Genomic DNA, 20,067 nt, shown 5'->3' on the forward strand with positions numbered 1-20,067 from the left:
GGGATCCACCTGAGAGGGACTTAAGATCAGGAACATTTACTGTTTGTAACATCCTGGGAAGAAGATTTCTTGCATCGATGACCAAAGTCATTAATGCTCACGTGATATGATGTTAAAATGCACCGTTTCATGGATTTCGTATGTTTGCTGTTAATCCTAACAACAAGTTGCTACAGATTTAAAAATATTTCCTAATGCAAAGTAAACCTAGACAGTGGAAACTCCTTCTGCAGTTCATGCAAAGGCTGTCAGGGCTATAGGGATTCTTTGTGGCCCTTGGAGGACCCTGAAGTAACAAAAGAAGAGAACTGCAATGCTCCCCCAAATCTCCTTGTCCCCCTCCTATCACTTCACTGGGGTTTTCTTATTGCTCTTCTGCCTCAGAGCTTTATACCTGCTGTTCCCTCTGCCTGGATGGTCTTCCCCCAAATATCCTCCCAGCTCACTCCCTCACTCCATGTTGACTTCTGCTCACATATCTGAGCAGAAAATAATGCATCCTATCACTCTCATTCTCCACCTCTGCTCTTCTCCAGAGTCCTTAAAACTGACTTAATATACTATACATTTATTGCTTTGTTTATTAGCTCTCTTCCCTAATAAAATCAGAGGCATGTAAGCTCCACGCTTTTTTATTTCTCTTTCCCTGCTGTATCCTCTGAGCGTAAAAGAGTATCTGGCACATAGTAGGTGCTTAGTAAATATCTGTTGCATGAATAAATGAGTACAAAAGGCTTTCTTGTTCTGGGTCTTGTTTTCTTTGATAATTGTCAAATGCCATTACCAGACTTTTCAGAGCTCCGTGCCATATCTCAAAAATCTGACAAACGCACTCTTCACCTTTTGTAAATCCTGTTCACATGAGACTGTCACTACTCTTATTTAAACATGCCTCCAGAACCTAGGAGAGGTATTTAATCAAACACAAATAGTTGAAGAAGAAAGGAGCAAAGATCTGAGAATGGAGGAAGGGGCAGACTTGAGAATTTTCTACCCTTTTGACTTACTCTCTTAATTCATGTGAGACCTCTGTATTAATCTTATTACTCAGTACTCTAAAATACTTATGTTTTCTAACTGCTTTGCATCCACCAAAAAAAAAAATACTTTCAAGAGAGTCAAATGATACCTTCTCCCCTTCACATTCCTTGCTCTCAATCTATAATGTTTTCAACAGCAACAAGTTAGATTGTCAAATTACACTTTTTATTATAATTAAATATAAACGAGGGACCCTCCCTCCTTGGTGGTTAAGCTTGGGTCAGGGAGTGGCAAAGAGCAGCCCCTTAATGTTCATTCCATTCATTCCCAGGAAGCCTCTCTCTTTTCACTCAGATTGTATTCACTCAGATTGTAACCCTAGTATTTCTTTCCAGGGTTTGTCCTAAAACAAAGCTCTAAATGTTTTGATTTGAGATCCAGGTCTAACCTGTTTTTCATTAACTTCCTGCAGAGGACCATTTGTGAAACTCTCTGAGTGCCAGTATTTACCTAAAGAAGCTTCAGGAACCGTGGTTTGAAACACACACCAAATAGGAAATTACAATCATGTTGAAAGTACCTAATCAGGCATGATACCTATACTGCTTGGGATGTGAAAAGTCCATTTCCATGAAAATAGTTATAAGTCAGATCATCCAGCCCTGAGATGCAGTAGACAGGAGGGAGACCACAGAAGAAATTCAGCACCTCCACATGCATGTAACACAGGTGTCTTCTCCATACGTGGTTTAAATTTGCATGGTTGGGAAGAGCAAACAAACCAGGAAAGAAAGGTCTAGTTGGATGTCCCACCAAACCAAGAAATATGAAAGTGGATGGGGCTCTTATGAATGCTTTGTACCCAGTACCAAAAACATCCAAATGCATGGGGTTGATGTCATCCATGGGGCAGAATTTGAAAGGCACTGCCTTCCCAAAATTCCCTCCACATTAGCACACTGCACCTTTCCTGGGAGCCCTACCACTGGTGTCCTTCCTCTCGGTTACACTGCAGAAATGGGAACATTGTATCCTCATGTGTCAAACTACACCAGTCTTGTTCCCAGGAAAGAGAGGAAGGATGGGGTGGGGAAGGGAAGCTGTGCTCTCTAATTCTCACCAAGGACATATTATGATGGGGTAGCTTCTCCTATTAGCAAGTTTCCACCTTAGATAAACCTTCCCCAAACTTTCCACCATCAAGCATCCCTTTTTGTATTTCTTCATGGATCCCATGTTTTGAGTGACCCTGCCTGCCAATCTGTATCTATTACAAAACATTAACTCATTTCCCCCAGTCTCACTTGTGATTAAAGATGTAACTTCCAATCAGAGCTTCTGATCAGCCTACGATAACCAGTACCTTAGTGTTGATAGCCTTTTAGTAAAAAATACAGGAATATGACGTTTTGAAAACTCTATGCCACCTTGATGTGAGTTATATATGTATGGTATAATAAAGATATATCTGATCTTTGTCCTGGGTTCCAGCCACAGAGCTTCAAAAACCACTGGAATTTACTGAGAGATGGGAGTGTCTTTACTGTGCTAATAAGGTGAGTCATGGTGGGCCATGAGATAGCTGTAGCAGCAGGCTGGTTACTAAAAAGACCCAGCCATGTGATTAGAGGGTTGGCACTTTGGGAATGCAAGGGGACTGGAGACCGAGTTCAATCGTGGCCAGTGACTTAATCAGTCACGGCTACGCAATGAAACTCCAGTAAAAGCTCTGGATGCCGAGGCTCAGAGAAGCTCCCTGGCCGGTGAGCACATTGATATGCAGGAAAGGTGAGGTGCCCTGACCCCACAGGGACAGGGCTTGGAAGCTCTGCATCCAGGGCCTTTCCAGAGTTTGCTCTATGTGTAGGTTTTATAATAAAACTGTAATTCTAAGTACAGCACTTTCAGTGAATTCTATGAGGTGTTCTAGATCAAGGTCATGGAAACCTCCTAATTTACAGCCCCTGGGCCAGAACAGCAGGTGGCTCTGAGGCTTGCCGCTGGTGTCTGAAGTGAGGCTTGAGCCCTTAAACCTGTGGAGTCTGATGCTAGTCCTAGGGAGTGCCAGAACTGTACTGCGGTCCACCCACTGGGAGTGAGAACAGAGCGTTATCTTTAAATATATATAAGCATCCAAACCCACAGAATGTACAACACCAAGAGTGAACTGTAATGTAAACTACGGACTTTGGGTGATAAAGATGTGTCAATGTAGGTTCATCAATTGCAACAAATGAACCCCTCTGGTGGGGGATGTTGACAATGGGGGAGGCCATGCACGTGTGGGAGACAGAGGGCACATGGGGAACCTCTGCACCCTCCTCTTAATTTTGCTGTGAACCTAAAACTCCTCTAAAAAGTAGTCATATTATATATATATTTTTTATATTATATATATATATATATATATATATATATATATATATATATATAAATGCAAGAAAATGCTAAAAACAGGCGTGGTCAGAAAACATCTATTTGGGGAAAATCCATTGGTTTTAGATGGCTCTGAGAGAATCATTCCAATGGGGAGAGGATGCTGTTGATTTGTACTAAAACCAGGCCCAGGAAACAGGCAGAAGCTTCTTCACTAAAACAGTTGCAGGGATATAAATTATCAAGGAATATGTTTTTAGAAAAAAGCCAATATACCGAAATGATAATGATTACAACATCTACTGAGCGCTCACCGCATGCCAGGTACTGTTCACGCATTTCCCATGAACTGATTTAACGCTTTCAAAGCCTAGATGATGTAGGTACTGTTATTACACTTATTTTACAGATGAGGAAACAGACATAGCAAGAGACTAAGTAATTTGCTCAAGGTCCTATTCAAGAGTTTGCCTTTTAATCAATAAGAGAGTCATGAAAAGTAGAACTGGAGTTGTGGCTGGATGGTCTTCTTTCTGATCCCGTAGAGCCCATTGCACTAGGTACACGCTGCTTTCATTATTTAGCTACCCTTTGGATGAACTCCTTCATGTTTACAGGAAGTTATATTTTCATAAAGTTTCTTTTATCCCTTGGTTCCAGAGTCTTTCTATATTCCCCTTCCTCATTTTGCAAATTAGCATTTGGAATGGGGAAGGGAGTGTGTATAGTTAGTTCGGATGTTACAACAGTTCATGATGGTGATAGTGATTTATGAGCTAATGTTGAAAAATTTTAGTAGCATAATAAAAATATTAATTTGAGGGTTCAAATAGTTGTTGCATTCATTATTATTCTGTAAAAGTAAGTTAGGAATTGACCAAGGAGCAAAGAGCTCAGAGTATTCCTATGAGAAAGCCAGCCTTGTAGAAGGCACACATAGGAAAAATACTGCTATAGTATCTTAATAAAAATGTTCCAAGACATTCTCATTTGTGTGTTGCCTGAGTGCTTGCTATAGATGTAAAGGCAACATTTGACAAAGACCTTGAGTTCAAAGAGTACAAACTGATAAGATACCAGGCCCTCTCATCAGGGGTGAAGTAGTAGAAGCCAAGCCTGAACAGAGATACACAGGTTTCCCCCGTTATCTTAATGCAGACCATCTCTATGAAACCTTCCATAAGCTGAAATGGTGTAAAGCCAAGGGTATCCCCAGATTTTCAAAAGTTCATTTTATGCCACTTCAGTTTTAAGAAAGACCTACATTAATACACTGATGGCATAAAAGCAAAAATCCTCTTTGGATTTCTTTCAGTTACCAAAAACAGGTGCAGGCATATCATGTCTTTATTGCACTTCATTTTGCTTTGCAGATATTGTGTTTTTACAAACTGAAGGTTTGTGACAACCCTACATCAAGCAAGTCTATCAGCGCCATTCTTCCAACAGCATTTGCTCATTTCGTGTCTCTGTGTCGTATTTTGGTAATTCCAGCAATATTTCAAACTTTTTCATTATTACTATATTTGTTATGGTGATCTGTGTGCAGTGATCTTTGATGTTACTACTGCAAAAAGATTACAACTCACTAAAGGCTCAGATGATGGTTAGCATTTTTTATCAGTAAAGCATTTTTAAATTAAAGTATGTACATTGTTTCTTTAGACAATGCTATTCTACACAACAGACTACAGTATAGTGTTAACATAACTTTTTTATCACCTATATTCCCCATGTTGTACAATAAATATATCCTTATAGTTTATTTTATACTTAACAGTTTGTACCTCTTTACTGCCCTACCCTTATATTGCACCCCCTACTGGTAACCACTAGTTTGTTCTCTATATTTATGACTCTCCTTCTCTTTTGTTATATTTACAAGTTTGTTGAATTTTTTGATTCAACATATGTGATATCATACATTATTTGTCTCTGTCTGACATTTCACACAGTATAATGCCCTCCAAGTCCATCCATGTTGCTGCAAATAGCACAATTTCATTCTTTTTATGGCTGAGTAGTATTCCATTGTATGTATGTATGTGTGTGTGTCTTATATATATTTATATATACCACACCCACACACACACACACACACACACACACACACACACATCTTTATCCATTCATCTGTTCTGTTGATGGCTTTGGTTGTTTCCATATCTTGGCAATTGTAAATAATGCTTCTATGAACATTGGGCTGCATGTATCTTTTCAAATTAGTGTTTTTGGGTTTTTTTGGATATATATCCAGGAGTGGAATTGCTGGGTCATATGGTCAAAACTAAACTACTTTTAGTTTTTTGAGAAACCTCCATACTGTTCTCCATAGTGGCTACACCAATTTATATTCCCACCAACAGTGTAGGAGGGTTCCCTTTTCTCCACATCCTCACCGACATTTGTTATGAGTGTTCTTTTTGATAACAGCCGCTCTGATAGGTGTGAGGATATCTCATTGTGGTTTTTGGTTTTTTTTTTTTCATTGTGGTTTTAATTTGCATTTCTCTGATGAGTAATGATGTTGAGCATCTTTTCACGTGTCCGGTGGCTATCTCCATGTCTTCTTTGGGAAAATGTCTATTCAGGTCTTCTGCCCACATTTGAATTGGGTCGTTTGCTTTTTTGATGTTGAGTTGTATGAGTTGTTGATATATTTTGGATATTAACTCCTTATCGGTCATATCATTAGCAAATATTTCCTCACATTCAGTAGGTCGCCTTTTCATTTTGTCAATGGTTTCCTTTGCTATGCAAAAACTTTAAGTCTAATTAGGTCCCATTTATTTATTTTTGTTTTTACTTCCTTTGCTTTAGGAGACAGATCCAAGAAATACTGCTACAATTCATGTCAAAGAGTGTTCTGCCAATGTTTTCTTCTAGGAGTTTCATGGTTTCCAAAACATAACTTTTATATGCACTGGGAAACCAAAAAATTCATGCGACTTTATTGCGATACTCGTTTTATTGCAGCGGTCTGGAACCAAACTGCAATGTCTCCAATGTGTGCCTGTACTAACACAGATCTTTCATAAAAGCAAAGTTATGTAATGCAAACTTTCGAAAAGTGTGGCTACCATATTCAAAAATTTTAACAAAGGAAATAGTAATGCAACATCTGAAACAATGGGAGGGTTTCAACACTCCTAGATAGAATATACAGACTTAGGAAACCAGCTAATCTTTCATCTCCAACAGTAATGTACTGAAATCGCAACCGAAATCTTCCCTCTTGATCATATCACTCTAATAAATTCACCATACACTGGTAAACACAAACGATCAACTGTTTTGTAGAAAAGCATGGACTGATTGCTCATTTGTGTTTGGGTGTGTATGTGCTTTTGTGTTAAGAGGGAAAAAGAGAACAGATAAAACAGTTATAAGAGTATTTACAGAAATCTGAGAGTTTTTTAAATTGTGGTTTAAAAAAAATGTAACATAAAATTTACCACTTTAAACATTTTTAAGTGTACAGTTCAGTAGTGGTGAGAATATTCACATTGTTGTAAAACAGATCTCCAGAACTTGACTTTTTCATTGTATGGAACTAGAACTCTATATCCATTAAGCAACAAATCCCCCTTTCCCCCTCCCCCCAGACCCTGGCAACTACAATTCTGTTTTTTGCTTCTATGAATTTGACTACTTCAGATACCTCATATAAATGGAATCATACAGTATTTTGTTTTCTTATTACTGGCTTATTTCTCTTAGCATAATGCCCTCAGGGTTCATCTATGTTGCAACGTATGTCAGAATTTCCTTCCTTTTAAAGGCTAAATATTCCACAATATGCATACCCCACATTTTGTTTATCTATTCATCCATCAACGGACACTTGGGTTGCTTCCAGCTTTTAGCTATTGTGAATAATGCTGCTATGAACACAAGTGTGCAAATATCTCTTCAAGATCCTGCTTTCAATTCTTAGGATATTTATCCAGAAATGGGATTGCTGGATCATATGGTAATTCTATTTTTAATTTGTTGAGGAAGCACCATACTGTTTTCCATAGTAGCTCTGAGTTGTTTTTAATATTTGCTCTCAGATATCTCACTCATAAATGTTAGTTCTTTAATTTGAGACAGGAGGAAAATAGGAAAGAAAAAGCGAGGCAGTAGGAACCCCTCTCTGGCTAGGGCCTCTTTCTTCACTCGAGCCCCCCCAATCTCCCCTCCTGCCCACAGCACAGCTTCCCTTTTCTCGTCTATTCCCGTCCCTTATTTCCTGCTGCCCGATGCCCAATGCTACCATCCCCTTGTGGTGGGCAGAATAATGGCTCCCAAATAAAATGTCCACACGGTAATCCTTGGACCCTGTGAATGTGTTATGTTACATGACTAAAGGGACTTTGAGGATGCAATGAAGGCTCCAAACCTTAAAATAGGGAAATTATCCTGGATTACCCAGGTGGGCTCAATCTAATAATGTGAGCACTCAACAGCAGAGAACTGTCTCCAGCTGGAGGAAGTAGAGGATGGCAGAAGAGAGATGTCCCAGAAGGGCAAGCTAGAGAGACTGCAAGCGTGAGAAGGATTCCATGCACTGCTGCTGTTCTGAGATGTAGGGGGCCACACACAAGGACTGGCAATGGCCTCCAGGAGATAAGGATAGCCGCCACTGACAGCCAGCAAGGCACTCAGTCTCACAACTGAAAGGAACTAAATTTTGCCGACAACCTAAATAAGCTCAGAGGTGGATTCTTCCCAAAGTCTCAGAATGGATATCTAGTAGAGTCAGAAGAAAAAAAATTTCATCTCTCCAAAAAATTAGTCTCCCTCTAGCCCTTGTCCATTAGTGAATCGACATGGAATTAGTTGTTCGGGCTCTCCAGCTGACACCTTCAAAGTTATGGCACATTTCTGAAGGCTGGGAGAGACCCAGGTGAGTGTGAGAGAGGGTGTATTTGTTTCCTACTGCTTCCATAAGCAATCACCACACATTTAGCAACTTAAAACAATACCCCTTTATTATGTCCACAAGTTCTATATGTTAGAGCCCAAAATGGGTCTCAGTAAGGTATAGCACCTTTTCATATGTTTGTTGGACATTTATAATTCTTTTCGTATCCTATTCATGTCCTTCACAAATTTTTCCATCGAGTTCATTTTTCTTATTGATGTAGTCAAGTTATTTTTATGTTACTGAAATGAGTCTCTTGTCAAATGTGCTGCAAATACTTTTTCCTGTGGGTTGTCTTCTGACTCCACTAATATACTGTTTGCTATCATAAATTATAAATTTGTATTTAGTTCAATAGATCAATATTTTTCTTTTAGGCTTTCGGTTTGTATCTTAGTTGTAACTGCCTTCCCCACTCCAAGATTATTTTTTAAATTCAACCATATTTTGTCTTTTTCATCACGGTATTTTCTCCATCTGAAATTTAGTTTCATGTAAGAAGGGAGAAGGAATACAGATTTACTTTTTCCCTCAAACAGCGAGAAGTTTTCCTAACATCATTTATTGAATAAGCCATCTTCTCCTCTCTGACATGAAATGTCTTTTTCTTATAATAAATTCCCAAATCACATAATTTATTCTCTATTATTGACCTCCCTGCTTTGGTGTCAGTACAAATTATTTTAACTATGTACCTTTACAATAAATTTTAATATTTTCTTATTTTTAGACATCCTCTAGCTTTTGGGGCATGTTAATTTTTTCACATAAACCTTTTATCAACTTATAAAATTTTTTCTTAATATTTTGATTTTCTGTATTTTGATTTGACTCAGATAAGTTACTGTGCTATGAAGGCTTGATTTTTACTTACCCAGATAGATGCCATGATAGCCCACCTTTCTCTTGAGTTGAGATCACACTAACCTATTAAAAGGAAAAAAAAAAAAAGTATGAACAGTATAAATCTGGGATTCAGAACACAATAATCTCAGCCTAACCCTTTATCTCTAATCCAGAAAACAGAAGTCAACATTCAAAGAGAGACCACCTCAGGAAGAGGATGTTTCTCTAACATCAAGTACTGCATTTGCTAAACAAACATCACCGAACACCAACTATCTATCTACAAGGGACTGTGCTAGACCTGTGAAGGGCTCAAAACAAGAGAGAAAAAAAGTCTCTGTACATAAGAGGTTTGCAAATATGTTTCCTGGAAGCCAATTTTTGACTCATTTAACATCCAGGAGAACTACAGTGATTGTTGACTTCTTTTAACTACCATCATAGGGAACAACAAAAACTTGTCCCCCTCCCCCGGTTTTCAGCTGGCTTCAGTTTGATCCCTTGTGTTTGTGAATCTTCATTTACATTTTACAAGGCTTCAAGTCTACAGCCTGTTATAAACAGACATGCTTGCTCTTTGAGGAAGGTCCAGTCCTTGGTAGGGTCCATAGGTGAAAAAGGGCAATTCTTTGATGGATGCCTGGTTGGGAACCCAGACACACTTTCATATGTAGACATCATTCAAACATGCTGGCAAATCTCCAGGACTGGCTTAGAAATAAAGTTGCTCCCACCCTTACTGGGAACAAAATATTCTAAAAATTCAGTGATAGCCCCAGAGCAACGTTCAATAGGAAATGACACTATTAGTCTCTGGAATTTAAATATTTCTAGGGACTTGATTTTCTCAGGCTTTCTGTAGGGGAGGGCAGTCAGCTTTCTAGTTACAAGGGCTAACGGCTACATCCTTCTAAATATAGAGCAGATACAAAATATCATTAGTTCTGGTTTTGCCTCTTAAAGCTAGGCACAATTTCTTTGAGCCTCAGTTTCCTCATCTGTAAAAAGGGGAGAGGACGGCTGTTGCTGGCACTAAATGAAATAATATGTGTAATCACATCAGCTAATGTTTTGAGTTCTTACTATGTTGCAGGTAATATAAAAAAACACAATAGGGAATTCCCTGTCGGCCCAGTGGTTAGGACTCCGCACTTTCACTGCCCGGCAGGTTCAATCCCTGGCTGGGGAACTAAGATCCCACAAGCTGCGCGGCTTGGCCAATAAATAAATAAAAATTTTAAAAAATTAAGAAACATTATAAGGTCAATTCCAAAAGGCTGGAGATTTTTGTCAAGTTTGTTCACTGAGGCACAGAAAGTACTTAAAAAAAATGCTTATTGAATGAATGAATGATATCAGCCTCACAATAATCCAGGGGAGCTGGTTATCATTAAGAACATCTCCACTTTGCAAATGAAGAAGTTGGGGCGCAGAGAGGTACAGTCGATCTCTCAGCATCCACGGTTCCAGGCCCCCTCCCCCATCTTGCCCCGCGTTTACCCAAATCCTCAGATGCTCAAGGTCCCTATATACAAAGGCACAGTACAGTCGGCTCTCCTTACCCGCGGGTTCTGCATCCGCTGATTCCACCAACTGCGGTTCGACTTTGAAACCCGCGGCTACGGAGGGCCGAATGTACTATAACGTTCCGTCTCACAGCGAGTACGTGTCCCTCTACGGAACCTAGGCAGTCACAGTCCAAGGGGATACATTAACCCCCAAGCCTCTGCCTTACCCAAGTGCCCCGCCCATACACTGTCAAGGCTAATGCTCAATATGCGTTGATTTGCGTATAATTGTAAATTACAAACATTTACTACTGATTTCAGTTTTTTGTTTTTTAAATTTATTTATTTATTATTTTTTTGGCTGTGTGTTGGGTCTTCGTTTCTGTGCGAGGGCTTTCTCCAGTTGCGGCAAGCGAGGGCCACTCTTCATCGCGGTGCGCTGGCCTCTCACTATCGCGGCCTCTCTTGTTGCGGAGCACAGGCTCCAGACGTGCAGGCTCAGTAGTTGTGGCTCACGGGCCTAGTTGCTCCGCGGCATGTGGGATCTTCCCAGACCAGGGCTCGAACCCGTGTCCCCTGCATTGGCAGGCAGTTTCTCAACCACTGCGCCACCAGGGAAGCCCCTGATTTCAGTTTTAAGAAGTGAAAAATTACTCCACAGTGGAGGTTAAATGACCTAACAACAGAACCTTAAACATCCTTTTCTGAAAGAGATTACAGCGTTTACATCATTTCCTTTACTTCCTCCTCGGTCCCTATATTCCAGCCGATGTCTCTACAGAACCACGCGGCTCTGGGAACAAGCCTCTGGTTTTCTTTACATCTTTGAATTCCCTTTCTCGTCAGTTTGAAGTTTTCTGCCTTCATGAAAGCCAATGGCGGTATCTTTGCAGAGCAATGTTTTTATGAGTTACAATTTTCATAGAAAGTTGTAAATGTAGCTCTGGCGGAGGACAGAGTCTGACTGACTGTGTAGAACACAAATCCTTGGAAATAATTTAGCCGGGCCGTGTTACAACCTTCTTATCAGCAGCCCGAGGGGCCTCCAGTGACCCAAAACCTCCTTGACCCAGAAGCTCCTTGACCCCGCAGAAACCACAATTTCCTATATATGGTCACTTGCAAACAAGTACTCAGATCCCCTACCTGCTGACTCAAATGCCAGGGGAATGATTCATGTCCAGTGAATCAGACTCTTGCAATCAAAGAAAAAGGTGAGTCTTTTCATGGAAAAGCAAACTTCTCGGACTCCCAACGCCCAATATGTAAATACACTTTTCTTCTACCTCCTAAAAAAATTAAGTGAAATAAAGTAAATTGCCTAAGTGAAGAGGAGGGACGTGCTCACAAGGATGGGTGGGCTTCAAGTCCTCAGAACAGAGCGTGGAGCCAGCCCTCGTGGAGCCAGCCCTCTTACGACGCCAGGGACCGGGAGAACCGTTCCGACTCCCCGCTTTTTCTCTGTTCCCAAGACCCGAGGGTCGGGGGAGCCAGGATGGCCAACTGTATCCCTGCGCGGCTAGCTGTGACGAAAAGCCAAGGGTCGAGGGCGCCGGGACAGCTTGCGCCCCGCCCTGAGCACAACTGGGTGACCCTCCCAGGGCAGGCAGTTTTGCTGCCCGGGGCCTCAGCTTCCTCAGCCCGCCGAGGCCCTGCACCCCGCAGCCGGGTCGGTACGCGGCGTGGGTGCCAGCCCAGCGCTGACCCGGGGCCGCGCTGCGCTCGCGGGGGAACCGGCCGAGGCGCGACCCTGGCTCCGAGCCGCGGGGCAGCCGGGGTGGCGGGCGAGGCTCGCGGCGACGTGCGGGAAGGCTGAACTTACCTGGAGCGCGGGCCCCGGGAACGGGCGTGCGGAAGAGCGGCCAGCGAGGGAGTGCGCCCCGGCCGCCGCTGCTCCGCGCTCGCTCCCGCCCGTGACCGGGACCGCGCCCCTTCCTCCCGCCCCTCTACCGCCTCCCGAGTCCACCTGATCGCCACCGCAGGCTGGGAAAGCGAAGCCGCGCCCCGCGGCCGTCCGGGCGCCAGTTCCGCGCAGGCGCGCCTTCGGCCCTTCGCCCTCGGCGTCTCTAAAACTCTGCCGCCCTCGTCTCGCATCATCTTCACAGTGAAGCCCATGTCCTCGATTTTCACTTCTCCTTCACTTACATTAAGCTTTTCTTCAGATTTAGTGCAAGCTTGTTTTGTTCTAGGCGTTGTGGATTCAGAGATCAGACAGTCCCCACTGCCAAGAATCTCAGGGCCTGGTACGGGATGGCGAACATCTAAACACTTCATAACAGTCCGTAACACTTATCTAGTATTTCCTTTGTGCCGGGCACTGTTCTGAATTCTTCACAGATATGCACTAATTTAAATCTTACCATAAACCTATAAGGTAGATACTATTAGCCCCATTTTATAAATGAGAAAACTGAGACACAGAGATTAGGTAAAGTGAGCAAAGTCACAGAGGGAGTAAATGGCAGGTTTTTTATCCTGCCAGGCAGGGAGAAATTTTCCTCTGCCCTTATAGGTTCTCCTGGCTGCTCTAAGAATTCAAATGACATAAGACAGATTAACGGAGAAAAACATACAAAAGTATCACTGTATCCTCACACCGTGGAAGGGACAAGAGAGCTCTCTGGAGACTCTTTTACAAGGGCACTAATCCCATTAATGAAGGCTCCACACTCAGGGCCTAACAACCTCCCAAAGACCCCACCTCCAAGGACCATTGCTCTGGGGATTAGGATATCAACATATTAATTTTGGGGGGACACAAACATTGAGATCATAGCAAGCAGTTTATAATAACTCCCACAGTCTCTCCTTAAAAACACTGCTATTAAAAATGTTAATTGTAAATATTTGAAAGATACCAAGAATAAATGATAATATTATAATAATATTGATACCTGTGTACTCACCACCCAGCTTTATCAAATCTTAAACATTATGCTGTATTTTTTTAGAATGTTTTCAAGACATTTTAAAAGGTATGTTGATACAATTGATATTCCTTTTGTGCTTTTTCTGACCCATTTCCCTCACTCTTTCTCCAAAGATAACCCAACAGTATACACAGTGTTATTATTCTCATGCATGTTGTTATACTTGTTTCAAAATATTGATATAGCCATAAACATATGATACTCTTTAGCAGATTTTTAAACTTTAAATATATGGTATCATGATGTATATTCTGCCACTGGCTCTTTCTGTTCAATGCTAGCTACTCTAGTAGCAATTGTTCATCATTCATTTTAAATGCTGTATAGTATTCCATTTTATGGCTATGTCATGGTTTGTTCCTCATTCTCCTGATCATGGGTATTACATCGTTTCAATATTTTGCTACTTTGAATAATGCTGCAATGAATATTATTTTATACAGCTTCTTGTTCACAGGTGTGTGAATTGATGACATTACCATTTGAAAATAAAATAAGGATAGAAAGGGAGAAATTTTTGACTGTATCGCATAGGGAGTGATTGGTTACTAGGAGAAGATGTGAACGGGCATACAGATTAGTTTAGTTCAGTGATTAGTTTTTTGTTTTCTAATTAATTTATTTATTTTTGGATCTGTTGGGTCTTCGTTGCTGCACGGGCTTTCTCTAGTTGCGGCAAGTGGGAGCTACTCTTTGTTGCGGTGCGCGGGCTTCTCATAGCGGTGGCTTCTCTTTTGCCGAGCACGGGCTCTAGGCACGTGGGCTTCAGTAGTTGCAGCATGAAGGCTCAGTAGTTGTGGCTCGTGGGCTCTAGAGCGCAGGCTCAGTAGTGTGGCACATGGGCTTAGTTGCTCCGCAGCATGTGGGATCTTCCCGGACCAGGGCTCGAACCCATGTTCCCTGCACTGGCAGGCAGATTCTTAACCACTGCACCACCAGGGAAGCCCCAATGATTAGTTTTTAATCAGGGCTGTATTGTGAAAACTTTTAAGAGAATGAACAGATGTATCAGTTAGCTGCCGCCACCATAATGCTATATAACAAACTACCCTCAAACACAGGGGCTTAAAACAAATCATTTATGTATTCTCTCAGCTCTGCAGGATGGCTGAGGTGGCTCTGCTTCATAGGTCCATTCTGGGTCCATGCTGAAGGGGCAACAGCTACTTGGAGGAAGTTCTTCTCCTGGTGACGTCAGAGTACAAGAGGGCGCACCCAACTATGCAAGCACGTCTCAAGCCCTTGCTTGCGTCACTGCTGTTAACATCCTATTGGCCAAAGCAAGTAACATGACTGAGCCCAACGGCGAAGGAGGGGGAAGTATATTTTGCCCATTGGGGGTAGGACAGTGAGGGGATAGTTCTGAACAGTAAGCTAACCCATCTTAGCAGCATACAGAGAGGCATTGGGGAGGAGTTGGGAGCTAGCGACACGGCCAAGCTTTGTCAAATGGAACAAGGACAACTACATCCAATATTCAGGTCTGGGGACAGGTAGAAATATTGAGAGTCTCTAGACCCCAGGAGAGTGTTAGGCATGGAAATCAGAGTTTCCTTGGGGAAAGAACTCAACCACTAAACCAAATATTATTTTGGTGTTTGGGACTACAAAATAATCAACAATTTAGCTAACATTTTTTTTCAGTACCCATTACACTGTTCTAAATACTTTGCACACATCATCTTATTTAGTTTTCAGCCCAACCACATGCGGTAGGTCCTATTCTGTATCATTTTTAAGAGTTGCATAAACTGTACGGCCTGACTAAGACCTGGGCCCAAGGTTACATAGCCAGCAAATCATGTAGCTGAGATTCAAACCCAAGCAACTTGGCGCCAAAGCACTCAGCTACAGTGTACTGCTTATAAATCTACATATAATGCCAAGAGGTTGACCCCAAGGGCCCCTCAGGAATGAGGGGAGGAGAAAGGACTAGGCAGCAATCTAGGTGAAGCCATTCTTCTTTTAAGTTCAAAAGCTCTATAGTTATGTACACATTCTCTACCAACTGAAACTGGCATTACTCATGACCCCTGTCAGCTCAGCAGACAGGGAAGACATACAGACTAAATGGGTGCATGCGCTGAGTGGGTCCCTTCCATTTCTGAAAGTAAATTTTTGAGCAAAAGAGACAATCTGCTGGTTTACAGCAGCAGCAGGAGGGGGCTAGTGGTTTGGGTATTCTGGCTTCTGTGGTTCAAAACTCTGAACCATAATATGATAGGCATATGTTGTAGGCAGAGTAATGGTCCCCAAAGATGTCCAACAGCCCCTGGAATCTGTGAATGTGTTACATTACACGGCAAGGGGGAATTGTGGTTGCAGATGGAATTAAGTTTGCTAATCAGCTGAACTTTTTTTTTCATATTCTTTTCCGTATGGTTTATTAAAGGATATTGAATATAGTTCCCTGTGCTGTACAATAGGACCTTGTTGTTTATCCATTCTATATATAATAGTTTGCATCTGCTAATCCCAAACTCCCAATCCATCCCTTCCCCAGTCCCCCTCCCCCTTGGCAACCACAAGTCTATTCTCTGTGTCTGTGAATCTGTTTCTGTTTCATAGATAAGTTCATTTGTGTCATATTTTAGATTCCACATATAAGTCTAATCAGTTGACTTTAACATAAAGAAATTATCCTGGATGATGTGGACCAAATGTAATCACAGGGGTCTTTGAATGGGGAAGGGGCAAGCAGAATCTGAACTAGAGAGATGGTACAATGAGAAAGCTCAACTGGTCATTGCTGGCTTCGAAGATGGGAGCGGGTAATGATCTAAGGAATATAGGTGGTCTCTAGAAACTGGAAAAGGGAAGGAAATGGTTTTTCCCCGGGAGCCTTGAGATGGAATGCAGCCTGTCAACACCTTGAATTTAGCCTAGTAAGACCCATTTTGAACTTCTGACCTGTAGAACTGTAAGATAACATGTTCGTGTTGTTTTAAGCCACTAAATTTGTGGCAATCTGTTGCAGCAGCAAGAGAAAACGAATAGGAACATCTCTGGGCATGACCTACACTGGGTGTTGTTTGCTGCTGCCTTCCAAGCAGTGCAGTTAGATCATCCTATCAGAGCCAAATTTTAATTGAATAATTAAATGGGCTTATTTCAAGTCTACAGACCAGCTTAAATTAGGTGTGATTACCTCTATTTTGCAAATACAGAGAGAGGCTCAGAGGGATTCAGTAACTTCTACAAGTTTTGTCCCACACAACCAGGAAGTAATAAAGCTGGATTTATATCCAGAAGGAAATGAGTAACAGGTGGTGTTTACATGTAGGATTTATTTTAATTATTCCAGGTTCAGTGTTTAACCTCTTTGGTTTCAGGATGGCAACTTTAAAATAAAATGCACTGTGTTTATTTGAGGTTTTCTAGTTGTAACAACTGCCCAGTTACCACCATTTAGACTAGAATCATGCTATAGTGTATTTATAAAATTAATACTTTTCCCTCAACAGATGAACTTTCTCAGAAGTAAATGTTAGGTGATAAAATGATAATAATGATAAATGTTAGGATCCCAGAAGCCAGGTTTATAGTCATCCAGAAAAAAAAAAAAAAACCCAGAAAAAATTGTTTGATGAAACTTTCACCACTCTGAATACATTGAACCACTCTGTAGTTTTATAAGAAGCTAATTTTCCTATATTACCTTTTCTTTCTGCTAAAAAGAACAATTTGAGAGTCAAATATAAGATTTTAGAGCCAAGTTATTGAGGTATATTTTAAATGTATGGTAAAATGTGAGGGAAAAACTAACAAAAGCAGGTTAAATTGACCAAGCGGTTGTGGATATTATGTTTTCTCTCACAGTTGTGAGCTGAGCCGGCCCAGCATGAGATAGCCGATTGCTAAATTTTCAGGAGTTTTGCAAGTAAACAGAGCCATTATTAAAAATTATATTAAATAAACACAATTGAATAAATTATGTTAAAAGCAAAGGTACTCAAACTTTTTAATTCCTTGACATTTTACTGTTATTGATGATCTTGAGGTTATTTATGTTTACTTTATCTGTGTGGTAGAAATGCCATATAAACTTGTGTTCCTGTGTATCTCTTCCCATCTCCATGTTCGGTGAAATTAGGTTAAATTCTGCCATGGTGAGGGCATATACAACACAAAAGCCAGCAAATGCTTCCAATCAGGCCTTCCCTGACGCCAAAAGCTGGGCGTGAAATATTTATCAGCGTGTCACTGATGATAATAACGGGCATATTTAGAATTAAGACAGGATTTGAGTTCAAGTGATTAATTATTTCTGATTTATGTTAGAAAGTTATAATCAAATGACACTGAATTTAAGGACTCTATAATAGTTCTGGCAGAAGAGAAATAGCAAACTAAAAGGGTTTGAATAAATAGTTTAAAAAAGGGAGTCTACGGAAGCATGGGCAGGGTTAAGTCAAAGGAATCCACAGGGGTGATGAAGCCAGAGGACTAGAGACAGGATGAAAGCATGGCTACCTCTAGGTCTGCATGGGCAAGTGAGGGACGGTGTTGTCAGAGCCTCAAGGACAGGGACAGTGGGAGGGGGCTGCCCGACAGGACCTGTGGCCCAGGAGGGATGCAGGCACTGCCAGAACCACAGCAAGGCAGCGGGGAGGGATAGACACCTTAACTTCTTTCCCATCAATGTCTCCATTTGGCCAATCTTGACCAAAAGCCAAGGGTGCAAGAAAGCCTCAGAGAAGCAATTTCGGGAAGTCAGTTTCCTGGAGCATAAACAGGGCAGAGAATTGGTGTGAAGGCAAACAGAATAAGCAGCACAGGGACTTTTGTGTGTTACTAGTATAGAGGATTGGTTCATTTTGGAAACATTCCTTTAGTGAGAATGTTTAAGGGAGGCATCTTGAAACCTTTTTTTTTTTTTTTTCTTAACAATTTACAGAAACTCTCCCAGTCTGGGATTCTAATAAACTTTTATAATTTGTTGGTCTTGGAGCTTGGTAGCCTTAAACCAAAATGAACATGGGGATAAAAATTCTGCTTGTTTTTTTAGAGAGAGTTGCACCATGGGTCTATTTTGTTGTATCAATCAAGTGACTGAATTTTTCGGGACGAGCATTAAATTAGAGTTATAGGAGCTTTGGACCATTTTCAAGCAACATCAGTTTGTGCAAAGACTTGAAATTCTGGGATGCATCTGGAACTTTCAAAGAAAATTATCCAGGACAATGACCTACAGCTATTTCACCAGGACTGAATGAGGTAGAGAAGGTGAAGAAGTCATTGCTCTTGATTCGCAGATGTGCCCGACATGTTATTGATATTGTCCCTAGGACTTTACCTGGGCCACTAGCTACTCAGTATGCCATTGAAAGGGCTCCTGCTTAGAGCTATCTCAGGCTCATTTGGGGATAGAATCTTTATTACTCACTGTGGCATCTTAATATTAAGTTGAGCAGTGTGAACTACTGACACTGGACTTTTTTTTTTTAAACACACAAGGTCAGGTGAGTTTTTTTTTCTTTAAACTTTGGGTTTATTTATTTATTTATTTATTTATGGCTGTGTTGGGTCTTTGTTTCTGTGCGAGGGCTTTCTCTAGTTGTGGCAAGCGGGGGGCCACTCTTCATCGCGGTGCGCGGGCCTCTCACTGTCGCGGCCTCTCTTGTTGCGGAGCACAGGCTCCAGACGCGCAGGCTCAGTAGTTGTGGCTCACGGGCCCAGTTGCTCTGCAGCATGTGGGATCTTCCCAGACTAGGGCTCGAACCCGTGTCCCCTGCATTGGCAGGCAGATTCTCAACCACTGCGCTACCAGGGAAGCCCTGATACTGGACTATTTTTAACTTATAAAATTAGGAATTTCATGGGGTTGAATCTAGTAGGATATTCTCAATAGTCTCCCTATTCTGTTCTCATTATGTTTCTTCAAAACCCTATTCTGTGAGATATTGCAAAATCTAAATGAGAACTCATTTTCTGCCATTTACCCCCAAGTTTCCTACATTGTATGGCCATGAAATTTCAGGTCTCAGGAAGCATTTTCACAGCCAGTCCTAACAATTCATAGATTGGCTCCTGAGACAGCTTCTGCATGGGCCTGAGAGAAATGCATCCCAGGGCTTAGAGCCTGCTGTTAGGCAAGGCACAATCATAGGAAACTGTGAGGAAGTAAAGTTTACACGAAGCCCATGACAGCATCTAAGGAAATCCCAGGTTTGGTTGTGGAATCTTTTCCCCAGATTTCATGAAAAAATGCTTTTTCAAGTCTTGCTGGGTTTGCAAATGTGCCATCAAAAGATGCCAACAGAGCCCTGCTGGCCACTGTCGCTGGTTTCCCAGAGGGGACAAATGCACAGGCTTGCAGAATGCCTGGGCTAAGTTTCATTCTGACTCTGCCATTTTTCCTGCACGAGCCAATAAATTCTTATTTGGAGTTTTGGTCATCTCCAGGGTGAGTCAAGGACACTTAACAAATCTTTGTGCCTGTATAAAAGGACATAGCCATTTTCACACTATATCAAGTGTCCTGAGGTTTGATGATTATAAATATAGTGTAAATAAT

At 41.5% G+C, this 20,067-nt stretch overlaps 1 protein-coding gene across 4 annotated transcripts in view; it reads right to left on the reverse strand.

Moving 5' to 3' along the window:
* ANXA3 (annexin A3) overlaps positions 1–12,568 on the reverse strand; it is a 53,657-nt gene extending 41,089 nt beyond the window's left edge. For 2 of the 4 annotated variants that reach the window (XM_082463923.1, XM_082463921.1), the window contains exons 1-2: positions 12,443–12,562; positions 9,141–9,193 (exon numbers count right to left, since the gene is read on the reverse strand). In XM_082463923.1, coding sequence (XP_082320049.1) covers positions 9,141–9,155 — 15 coding nt within the window. In that variant the 5' untranslated portion in view covers positions 9,156–9,193; positions 12,443–12,562. Of the gene's footprint in view, positions 1–9,140; positions 9,194–11,766; positions 11,910–12,442 lie in introns of all 4 variants that reach the window. The other 2 variants (XM_082463922.1, XM_082463924.1) reach the window with 2 other exon arrangements.
* Positions 12,569–20,067: the final 7,499 nt, after the last annotated feature.

The sequence above is a fragment of the Balaenoptera physalus genome (assembly GCF_965194825.1).
Source record: "Balaenoptera physalus genome assembly, chromosome: 5".
NCBI lineage: Eukaryota > Metazoa > Chordata > Mammalia > Artiodactyla > Balaenopteridae > Balaenoptera > Balaenoptera physalus.